Source organism: Castor canadensis, chromosome 10, assembly GCF_047511655.1.
Source record: "Castor canadensis chromosome 10, mCasCan1.hap1v2, whole genome shotgun sequence".
NCBI lineage: Eukaryota > Metazoa > Chordata > Mammalia > Rodentia > Castoridae > Castor > Castor canadensis.
In genome coordinates, this window is record NC_133395.1 from 64,803,932 (window position 1) to 64,816,265 (window position 12,334).

The 12,334-nt window shown below is 37.9% G+C and overlaps 1 protein-coding gene across 13 annotated transcripts in view; it reads right to left on the bottom strand.

Moving 5' to 3' along the window:
• The window catches only part of Nek3 (NIMA related kinase 3), a 28,932-nt gene that overhangs the window by 13,551 nt on the left and 3,047 nt on the right, over window positions 1-12,334 (bottom strand). For 7 of the 13 annotated variants that reach the window (XM_074043472.1, XM_074043478.1, XM_074043476.1 and 4 more), the window contains 7 exons: window positions 12,090-12,249; window positions 10,227-10,320; window positions 10,038-10,135; window positions 7,636-7,719; window positions 5,897-5,964; window positions 5,720-5,806; window positions 4,479-4,533 (listed from right to left, as the gene is read on the bottom strand). In XM_074043472.1, coding sequence (XP_073899573.1) covers window positions 4,479-4,533; window positions 5,720-5,806; window positions 5,897-5,964; window positions 7,636-7,719; window positions 10,038-10,135; window positions 10,227-10,320; window positions 12,090-12,206 — 603 coding nt within the window. In that variant the 5' untranslated portion in view covers window positions 12,207-12,249. Of the gene's footprint in view, window positions 1-4,478; window positions 4,534-5,719; window positions 5,807-5,896; window positions 5,965-7,635; window positions 7,720-10,037; window positions 10,136-10,226; window positions 10,321-12,016; window positions 12,250-12,334 lie in introns of those variants that run through there. The other 6 variants (XM_074043474.1, XM_074043473.1, XM_074043475.1 and 3 more) reach the window with 4 other exon arrangements.

Here is a 12,334-nt window from a genome sequence, read left to right on the forward strand (position 1 = left end):
GTATTTTAATTTTATAAATGGACCTGCTGTCTGGTCTTTTTCTTTCTAGAGGTGTCCTTAAGATACAATTTGACAGTCTTATGGTGGTTCAGGAGAAAAGTAACCGTGAAAAGTAAAAAAACCTCTCTTTCTAGGCAGAAAAGAGAGCCATACCCCAGCAAACCTTCCTGTCTAGAGAAAGTCTTCCCATCAATGACTCCCTTGGGTACTTTATTTGTTGTAATCTGTATGTTTTTGTAGATACACATTTTAATATATTTGAAAATCAAAGCAACTTGATTACAGACATACGCTTTTTTAAAAAGTCAAAGGATACTAATGACACTTGATTCTAAGTGTAGAGTTACTTCCTTTACTACCCTTACCCAGAACCCTCTGGCTTGCTCCATGGTGACAATCACTTCAGACTTGTCCAATTATATACTTCTGCTATGGTGGTGAAGCGTGTAGCTGTGTATGTATATGTGTGTGTGTGTGTGTGTGTGTGTGTGTGTGTGTGTGTGTGTGTGTGTGCATGTGTGTGTCTGTGGAAATTTTCAGTGTTAGGGATTTAATCCAGGACCTTGTGCACACTTGGTAAGTGCTCTACCACTTATGTATATTTTTCTACTACAAAATCCTTTTTACAATTCATTTCATTAAAGTAGCTATTAAAGTTTTGTGAGTAACTGAGTGTAATATAAAATGATATTCTGGAGTAACAGTTAAACAGTTTTCTGGGATTTGGGGTATAGTTCAGTGGTGACAGGTGCTTAGCTTAGCATGTGCAAGGCCATGGGTTCAATCCCCAACACAAGAAAGTAAAGAAAGAAAGAAAGCAAGCAAGAAAGAAAAGGAAGGAAGGAAGGAAGGAAAGAAAAAAGTATTTAATGTACAACATAACAAATATATTGGAACTAACTAATATTAAATATCAGGCTTTGTAATGCTTATGGAGGAACATGTTGGCATTCTGCCTTGAAGGTGCATTACCCTACTAATAAAAAATACAAGTAAAGATGTGAAGAAAAAAACATCAAAACAAACTAGGAACAGAAAGGACTAGGAACATAGCTCAAGTGGTAGAGTGAGTGTAAGGCCCTGAGTTCAATCCTCAGTACTGCCAAAAAAAAAAAAAAAAAAAAAAAGCCAAAAGTGTAGTTTTAAAAATGATCAATAACCTCAAGAAAGATTCAAATAAATAGATGGATAAAGTAAAGAAGTCTCAGTCCAAGACTAGGATAAGAAATTCAGCAAAGAGAAATTCTGGGGGGAAAAAAGCCCCAATAAATGAAACTCTTGGAAAAGAAAAGTTCATTAAATCAGTTGGATATGGTGGTACACACCTGTAATCCCAGCACTCTGGAAACTGAGGCAGGAGGATCTCACATTCAAGTCCAGCCTGTGAGGCTACACAGTAAGACCTTGTCTTAATACACCAAAAGAGGAGGAGGAGGAAGAATAGGAGGAGGAAGAAAGAACAAACTTCAGTAAATCAGATAAAATTCCAGCTACTTAGGAGGCAGTAGCAGTAGGATCACGAATCCCAGGTCAGCCCAGGCAAAGTTTAACAAGACCCTATCACAAAAACAAAACCACCCCTTCAAAAGGCTTGGGGTATAATTCAAGTGATAGAGTGCGTGCCTACTAAGTGTGAGACTCTAGGTTCAACCCCCAATACTGGAGGAAAAAACTCAATGGAAGCACATCCAATAGACTAGACCATGCAAGGAAAAGAATATTAGTGATTGAAGACAAGGTTGAGGAATTATTAAATTCAAACAACAATAAAGAAAAAATAAGCCAGGCACAGTGGTTCATGCCTCTAATCCTGGTTTCTTGGAAGGAAGAGATTGGGAAGATCTTGGTCTGGAACCAGCTCAGGCAAAAAGTTAGTGAGACCACACTCAACCAAAAAAAAGCTGGGTGTGGTGGCATGCACCTGTCATTCCTGCTATGTAGGAAGTATGAACAGGAGAATCTTGATCCATGCTGACCCAGGCATAAATGTGAGACCCTATTTGAAAAAAAAATAATAATAATAAGGGAAAAACTCAAGCAAAATGGGCTGGAGGCATGACTCAAGTGGTAGAGCAAGTACCTAGCAAGTACAAGGCCTTGAGTTCAAACGTCAGTAACACTAAAAAAAAAAAAAATCACATTATCATTTCAACAGATGCAGAAGAACGTCTCTGAAAAATTCAACATTTCTTCATGATAAAAGTCCTGAAGAAGCTACAAACAGAAGGATCATATCTCAACATAATAAAGGCTATATACCATGAACCTATAGCCAACATTACACTGAATGGGGAAAAACTGAAAGCATTTCCTCTAAAGTCAAGAGTGAAATAAGGGTTTCTACTTTCTCTACTCTTATTCAACATAGTGGATGAGTTCTTAGCTATAGCAATAAAGCAAGAAAAAGAAATGAAAGGGATACAAATAGAAAAAGAAGTCAAATTATTCCTATTTGCAGATGGTATCATCCATAAAGATCCTATGGACTCTACTAGAAAACTTTTAGAGCTGATAAGCTCCTTACCAAAGTGGCATGATAGAAAATCAAAATATAAAAATCAGTAACTTTTATATATATTAATAACAAATATGCTGAGAAAGAAATCAGGAAAACAATTCCATTCACGATAGTCTCAAAAACAAAACAAAAAATACATAGGAATGAATGTAATCAAGAAAGTGAAAGATCTCTACTATGAAATTATAAAACACTTTAGAAAGATATTGAAGAAGACTCTAGAAGAGGGAAAGACCTTATATGTTCATAAACTGGCAGAATATTGTGAAATATTAATAAAAATATTTCAGAAATACTGCCATATTACTGAAAGCAATCTACAGATTCAATGCATCAAAATTCCAATGGCATTCTTCACAGAAAGAGAAAAACAATTCTAAAATTCACACAGAAACACCAAAAATCCTAAATAGCCAAAGCAATCCTGAGCAAAAAGACCAATGCTGGAGGTATCCCAATACCTGATTTCAAATTATATAACAGTCATAGTAACAAAAACTGACAAACACACACACACACACACACACACACACACACACACACTCCAACACACACATAACATGTAAACCAATGGAATAGAGGATCCTCCCAAAAAAACCCATTCAACTATACCCATCTGAGTTGCGACAAAGGTTCCAGAAATACCCACTGGAGAAAAGATGGACTCTTTAACAAATGGGGCTGGGTAAACTGAATAGCCACATGTAGAAAGCTGAAACTATACCTTTATTTCCCATTCTGTACAAAGATCAATTCAAATTGTGTCAAAGACCTTAATGTAAGACCTAGAGGAAAACACTTTAAGATGTAGGCACAGGCAACAACTTTCTGACTAGGACTCCGATAGCTCAGAAAAACACAGCAAGAACTGACAAATGGGATTGCATCAAATTATAAAGCTTCTGCTCAGCAAAGGAAATAATTACCAGAGCAAAGAGACAGCCTACAGAATAGGATAGACTTTTTCCAGCTATCCATCTGAGAAGAGATTAATATTCAGAATATATAAGGAACTCAAAAATTAAACACCAAAAGAGCAAATGGTCCAATCAAAAATGGGCAAATGAGTTGAACAGACAGTTCTCAAAAGAAATACAAATGGCCAATAAATACATGAAGAAATGTTCAACATTCTTAGCCATAAAGGAACTCAAATCAAAACAACACTGAGATTCCACCTCACTCCAGTCATATGACTATAATCAAGAAAACAAACAACAGTAAATTTGGCAAGCATATAGTCATAAGGAGTCCTTACACGCTGTTGGCAGTATCGAATTAGTGAAGCCACTAGGGAAATCAGTATTAAGATTCCTTAAAAAACTAAAAGTAGAACTACCATGTGATCTAGCTTCTAGGAAAATACCCATTGGAGGGGGGCGGTGAATATCATAAACTACATTATATGTATGTATAAAAATGTCATAATGAAACACATTATTTTCTGTAATATGTGCTCATAAAAATGGTTAAGATGGCACATTTTATGTTATATGTATTCAACCAAAACAAGAGTAACAAAAAGAAGGGCCAGGCATTGGTGGCTCACACCTGTAATTGTAGCTACTCAGGAGGCAGAGATCAGGAGGATCGCGGTTCAAAGCCAACCCGGGCAAATAGTTCCGCAAGACCCTATCCCAAAAAACCCTTCACAATAGGGCTGGTGGAATGGGTCAAGGTGAAGCCCCTGAGTTCAGGCCCCAGTACCACAAAAAAGAAAAAAAAAAAAAAAGGAAATAAATGCTACATATAAAACTACAGAAATTAAATAACAGGTACTTCCTATTAGTACATAATACAAAAATGGTTCAAGGCAAAGACAAGAACAGTAGGAACATATGAAAACTTTTTATAACGAGTTCATCCAGAAGGAAAGTGGTCAATTGGAACCAGCCCATTTCTGAGGACTTAGCCAGCTACTACAACAGACTGCTGTTTCTTTTTTGCACACCATACTTACTGGATGCTTAAGGGTACAGAGCTCATACAGAATGCATCCCAAGGACCAGATGTCACTGGAAGCATAAAGAAACAATGTACAAGTGACTTATGAGCTTTCATACCAAAATATATGGATTTTCTAATAAAAATTAAAGATTATCCTACCTTTAATAATAGAGATCACAACTAATTCCTACATGTTAGATAAAACATACAGTAATCTTGTTCTCACATATACTTACTAAGAGTAACGTTCATGATAAAACTCTCTGCTCTCCCAACCCACCTCTGCAAATCAATAGCACTTCAGTAGCATTTGGGGAATACTCCCAGATTCAAATGATCATAGTTGGAGAAGACTCTGAACACATTTGGTGCAGCTCCCATCAGACTGGCAGGCACACCACACCAGCCTCTGACAGCATCTCCCCATGGACAGCTCTGTGCCTCACACAGCCTGTTCCTAAGGACAGCTCTAAGCAATGGTGTGTTTCCTCCTAAGCTAAGAGGTGTCTGCCAGGAACTCTCCTCTGTGCCAAAAAAAGAGAATGAGACAACTCATTCTTCTATAAAACAGCTCTTCAAAATCAGAGGATTTTTTTATACTAAGCATCTCTGGTTTCCTCCATCATTCTCACTACCTAGTTGGCATCTCAGAATTTTTCTCTTTTTAATTTGTGACTTTTTATCAACTTTCCCTCTCAATTTTTGATTTTTTTTTAAATTGCAAACCTACAAAAAAGTGCAATGCCCAAATGCTCTCATCTACACTCCCTAATCACTAACACTTACCATGGTTGTGTGCTATCACCCCTTTCTCTGTACATCTGCAGATATCAGACACCTCACCCCTAAACATATCAGTCTGTATCTCCTAAGAGCAAGGACACATATTCTCCCCACAAACACTCATTTTTATATCCAAGCAACTTAATCTTAATCCAATAACATTATCTGATATTTAGTCTATATTTGAATCCCCCAATTGTCCCACTAGGTCCCTTTAGAGCTGTTTTGTCCCCAGTTCAGTCAGCTGTGTGTGTGTGTGTGTGTGTGTGTGTGTGTGTGTAGCTGGGGACTGAACCCAGGGCCTCACAAATGCTGGCCAAGCCCTCTACTGCTGAGATACACCTCTAGGCCTCAAATCTATTTTTTAAAAAACCAATATGCTCTATGTGTCTGCTTGAAAGTGGTACCAGACTCTAGCTTTGTTTACATGCTGTAAGACCAGTCACTGCACCAGATAAGTACACCACTTACCTTTTATTATTATAAGGCAGATTTTCCCAAATTTCTGGAGGTACATAATAAGGTGTTCCCACATATGTACAAGCAAATGCCATGGGACTAAAAACACAAAAAGGGAAAGAACTGTTACAGAGAATTTCTAGAAATGGATGTTTTGGTTACTGTCACTTCAACACAATAGATACATACTTGGAGAGGAGACGGGCAGATCCAAAATCTCCCAATTTCACTTTTCCATTTTGAGTGAGGAAGACATTCTGCATTGAAAAAGAATTAGATTATATGTTTTATTACTCAAACACAAGGCAGAGGTCTCCAGAGAAGCTTTCAAAGCCTGCTGCTGATGGAGATTAAGGGTAGAAATACTATTGATTGACAGCTGAGACCGGGAGTAGACTACAAGACAGCAAGATCCCCTCTTGACTGCTATATATTCTGAGGTGTGGAGGAGGACCCCTTTGAAGACGTGGCAGATGGAGAAATACCAAGGGCCACGCAGAATGTGGCAGTGAGCCAACTATTTGAAATGCACCATAAGCCAAGCTCTCCAGATGTTTCTGCACATGTGGAATTCAAAACACGATTCAAAGAAGAAACAACCAATCAACAAGGCCCACGGTTAATCAGCCAAATTCCAAGTACGCTGTGTCAAAATCTGTCCCCAACCCATATTGGTGCAGCAATAGTGTCATTTTTTCTTTAATGGTGTCCTAATAAATCTTAGCTTTCCCTACTCCCCCTCTTGGTAAATTCTTTTATGAACTCTTGGTTTCAAAATCCTGCTTGATGACTACTGTAAAATCTAATGCACAATTTGCAGGTTTTATCAGCAGATCTGATCAACTGACTGGGAACTTGTGTTAGGGTGACTCCAAGAGGCAGGACTAGGTGCTGACCATTTTCCATCAAGAACATACAGACTGTGATCACTTCCAAAGCACATACAAAGGAAAAAAAAAAAAAAAGACCATACAGACTACAGTAGCTCACATCTGTAATCCAATCTACTTGGGAGGCTGAGATTAGGAGGATGGAGGGATCAAGGTTTGAGACCAGCCAAGGCAAATAGTTCACAAGACTCCATCTACAAACTAATTAGAGCAAAATATGAACTGGGGGTGTGGCTCAAGCAGTATAGTACCTGCTGTGTAAGTGTGAAGCCCTGAGTTCAAACCGCAGTCCCACCAAAAAAAGAATGAACATATGGACCTTAGTAAGAGGGCACTAAAAGGGCTGGGAACACAGCACATTAACATATACTACAAAAGAGCTTTCAATGACCTTTTCACAGATATACTAATTTCATCTGTGTAAATACTAGGTCAAAGAGTACACAGTTTTAGTTAGGATCAATGAGTTCTCAAGATCCACTATATGGCATAGTGACTCTAGTTGATGTATGTATTGAGAATTACTGAGAGAGTAGCTGTAATTTTTTAATCTTTATTTTTTTGCAGTACTGGAAATACAATCTAGGGTGTTATGCATGCTGAGCAAGCCGTCTACCACTGAACTACACTTCCAGCCCAAGAGTAAATCTTAAATGCTCTAAGAACAAAAGAATACATGAGCTTGTGGATATGTTAGTTCACATACTTTAATCACGTCACAATGTGCACACATATCAAAACATCATATTTGACATTGTAAATACATACAATTTCTGTCAATTTGACCTTAATAAATCTGAGGGAAATATTTCAAGTAAAAAATTAAATGTAGAGCTGGGGGCATGGCTGAAGTGATAGAATGATTTCCTAGTAAGCACAAGACTGAGTTCAAACCCACCAATAAGTATATAAATATTAGGCTGATAAATGTTTCTAAACTAAGCAGTAATGTTCTAAGAGGAAATGAATAATAGAAAAAGAGATAACTAAATAGTCTTGAACTTTATTTTTCTAGGCCCAAAAACATATTCTACTCACTTTGGACTTGATATCTCGGTGCAGCACACGCTTCTTGTGAATATGGTTTACTCCAAGGCACATTTGTGTGAACCAATTAAATATCTGTAAGAAAAATGCATGCAACAGCTGTAAAAATGTAATAAATGCTTCATGTTAACCCAAATTCCAAAGAGTCACCTTTAGGCTTTAGTTGACCAGGGCTTTACAATGTGAGTTCAGAACTCATGAAAGTTATGTAATTCAACTAAGATTCAGTATTACCTGGAGAAATTCAGAAAAACTGTGATTACCACGTTCCCTTATCTTATGTGTGATCTAAGTAGTATTTTAATGAAACTTCCACTAAATTCTTCTTATATCCAATCAAATGAAAGTATTTCTTAAATGCAGATATAAAGTTAGTTCACCATTAAGAAATGAATGAGTGCTAGGCATGGTGACAGATGCCTGCAACCCCAGCACTAGAGAGGCTGAGGCAAGAAGACTGCAGGATCAAGGCTAGCCTGGGCTGCACAGTGACACCCTGTCTCAAAAAATAAAAACTAAAAACAATTAAAGAGGAAATGAATATGTGCAGCTTTTTTTTAGTATAATCATTATATTCAATTTTCATTTACTTTTTTCAGAAAATTCATATGAGGTAGACATTTTCTCTTATAAATCCCTGGTCAATACTATCTAGAACTTCCAAGTACCTTGGGGAACTACAACTAAATGTCAAAGCCATATGTTTTCATTTTTGCTATGGAGATTTGTTCGTTTGAAGCCAAGGTTGACCTTTTTAAATGCAACCTATATTTTTAACAGTACAACTTCTAAATGAAGAATAATTATATACTTCCAAACATGTCATAATTTAAATCACACTAAGCCCCATTGAGGCTACTGATTTAAATATGTTCCTTAGCTAATCTGTTACAAAATCATGTAGTAGGTGTTAGGGCTCAGAACATAATACCCCAAAGAATAGTGTGTTGGCATGCTAAAGGAAAAGGACTGAGAAACAAGATCTTTTTGACCTTGTCCTGTTCTTCTTTCTCCTTCTCTCCTCTCTCCCCCAGTGCAGAATTCCTCTTCTCCAAGACAAGTCATGGAAACCAGAACCCAACTTCCAAGGTCAGCTATAAAATCTAGAAATAGTACTCTAAGAAATACTAATAGTGTATGAGCCATAAAACCAGAATAGAAGAACCAATCATGGTGGTAAATTCCTGCAATCCCAGCTATGGGGAAGATATACGTAGGAGGATGGTGGTCAGAGGTTGGCCCAGGCCAAAAATGCATGACCCTCTCTGAAAGATAACTAAAGCAAAGGAAGACCAGGGCATAGCTTGAGTGGTAGAGCATCTGACTAGCAAGTGCAAGGCCCTGAGTTCAAACCCCTGGACTGCCAAAAAACAACCAAACAAAAAACACACCAGAATCTTACTCTAATAAAGAAATTTCCTGGCAGGTGAGGTGGCACACTCCTATAATCCCAATACTCTGGGGATTAACGTAGGAGGATCATGACTTTGAGGCCATCCTGGGCTACACAGAGACCCTGTCTCAGAAAAAAATAAAAATAAGTATCTTTGACTTGTCTGAAAGTAGACTGTAAGACCTTCAACCTCCAAATGCCCTGCCCTATTCCAGTAATGAAGGACTGCTACACAGAGAGGCCAAGAGAAATCCAAACAGACAGGCCTTACTTACAGTCTATTACCAAGGTCAGACCTTTTTATCAATAGTATTTCTACATGCTTCATTGAATCTAAGGATAAAAATGAGTTTTCCCTGGGTCTCTGTGTTGTCATTGAAGGTTCTCATATCATGCAAAGCTATGATTAATTAAATTTGTTATGCTTTTCCCTTGACCAACTGTCTTTTGTTATAGGGGTGACAGTTTTAACCCTCATGATGGGTGAAGAAAGGAATCACACCTTTGCATCCCTACACATTCAATTTTCCATTAAAAATGCAGTAAGTTCTGGACTTAAGGGAATATAGTGACCTTTAGAAGGCAAAAGACTGAGAACAGCTGTTTCCAAGAAACAGCTATGACAAGCTTCGTTCTTCTGATGATTTAGTAATACAGATGAAATCTATTATACCTTCTAAAATTTCAGAACAATAAAAATCAAGATTTAAATACCTAGTACAAAGTACAATGAGTAATAATGCAATTCTGAAATTTTTCTAAGCAAGGAAGCTTTATCCCTTAATATTTTATAACCTATGTGGGCTTTACTTCTTAGAAACATCTCAAGCAGCCACACCCCCAGGACACTAAGCAGTAACACTGATGCAGAAACCAGGTGTTTCTAACTACTGGGCCAGGGAATCACAAACATCAATGCTCTTGTTAATTAATTTAAACAAAGTTTATGAAAAATGTTGTGCCTAAACTTTGAGAGAAGCTCTGTAAGTCAATGACTTACCATATCTTCAGGAAATAACTTTCCTTTCTGCTGTTTAATCTTTTGCATTAGATCCCCTCCATCACAATATTCCATCACAATGTACAGATGTCCTTCAGCTAAAACAAACATTAGACTCATTAGGAAAGTCATAGTGGGGCCATCAATCAAATTCAGAAAAGGACACATTTCGGGGGAATTCATATTTACCTTCAAAAGATTCTTTAAAGGCAACAACATTGGGGTGTTTCATTTTGGCTAACAGAACAGCCTCCTTCCTAGAATTCTGTGTATCAGAGAAAGACTGGAAAAGAGTTTAAACAAGTACAAGTTTAAGCTGAATTTTAAGAGCTTCACACTGATACTTAGTATAGTTTGTATACTTCGGTGCCATATGCAGGTTTATAAAACTGTACTTTTACTTGTTTACCAAACTCCAAAAGAAAATATATGGTGATTTTTCAATTATGGCTAAGTTTTGCATCCTTGAGCTGACCCCTTCATTGTGTTATGCTTTTTTTTTTTTCATTCCTTACATATATGGTAGGGAAACTCATTTTAATAGCTGCCTAGGCATCCCCTGATTTGAAGCCAGTATACCATTGAAAAATAGTATGTCCTAAAAGAAAAATCAGGGATTTCAGGTTTTGGCTCTCAGCATCACTTTATTGGTCCCCTGGCCAGGATAAAAAAGAATATGCTGGGATATTACTACACCAAAGATGGGAGCTGGTGGCTCATGCCTGTAATCCTAGCTAACCAGGAAGCAGAGATCAGGAGGATCAAGGTTTGAAGCTAGCTCTGAGCAAACAGTTCACAAGACCCTATCTCAAAAAAACTCAATACAAAATAGAGCTAGTGGAGTGGCTCAAGTGGTAGAGCACTTGCCCTGCAAGTGCAAGGCCCTAAGTTCAAACTCCAGTACCACCACCACCAAAAAAAAAAAAAAAAAGATGGACGAAGACAACAGGCAACATAAGTTTTCAAAACTATATATCCCTAACTTACTCTAGGACGATGAAATCCTGAAAGAGTACAATCAAGATACTACCATAGGGCCTCGGGGTGTAGCTTAGTAGTGCAGCACCTGCCTCACACATATGAAGTCCTGGGTTAGATCCCAGCACCATGAACAAGAGAAAAAAGAAAAGGAATAAGGAGGAGGGGGAGTGAGGGAGAGGACAAGGAAGAGGCAGAGGAGGAGGGGAAACTGCCACTGATTAGGTACTACCACAAAGGTTCTCAGACCAGCAACATCAGCACCAACTGCGACCATGCTAAAAATGCAAATTATAAGGGCTGACAGTGGTAGTGTTTCTGCCTAGGAAGCCTGAGGTCTTGAGCTCAAGCTCCAGTATTGCCAAAAAAAAAAAAAGACTTACAAAAATGCAAATTATATGGCTGGTGGAGTGGCTTAAGTGGCAGAGCACCTGTCTAGCAAGCACAAGGCCCTGAGTTCAAACCCTAATACCACCATCACACACACACACAAAAAGCCAAGTAATGCCCGCTGAACTTATGGTATATAAAAAAAAAAAAAAAAAAAAAACACAGTGGGAAAAATGCCTAGCACTCTGGGAACTTTATTAAAATGTATTCTTAAAAACTTGATCAAAATATTTTTAAGCACTCTCCACGGTATGGATTCTTTTACAGGGCAATGATGATACACAGTCCTCAGGGAGATAAGACGTATAAAATGATCCACAGGTAGGTTCCCTAATGACTATTGCATTTTAAGTCCGTGTTCTTTGTATTTTTATGTTCTTTCATCATTAATATTGCACCTGAGTTCCCTTTGACAAAGATTTACTACATTGCTAGGAATATGAAACTAGAAATTATTACCAACTAACACACTGAAATAAAACAAACAGCACTTATTGACTATTTTTCTCCTTTCATTAATTATGATATCCTAAGAACCATACAAAATATATCGAGCCCTTGTAAAGCTAAGGAATAAACTGATTACAGATTTTCCAGGAAGGAGAAATTACATGTTCAACCTCTAGAAGATGTATATAAACTGCAAATTCACTTTCAATGTGAGCCACTTTCTTTAGCAGTAACCTTGGGAAGCCTTATTTCTTTCATGGCAAACATCTGATTGCTGCTTTCCTGCCGAACCAAAAGAACTCTGCCAAAGGAGCCCTCGCCGATCGCTGTCAGGACCCTGTAGTCATCCATGCTGGGCGTTCAAGCTGGGCTCCACCCGCAGCCACCACCTGCACTACATGAAAAAAACAGAAACGTTTGAGAGTTCACCTTCAAGAGGCAGAGTTAATTCAGAGCAGCTCTAATCACCACGATTCTTC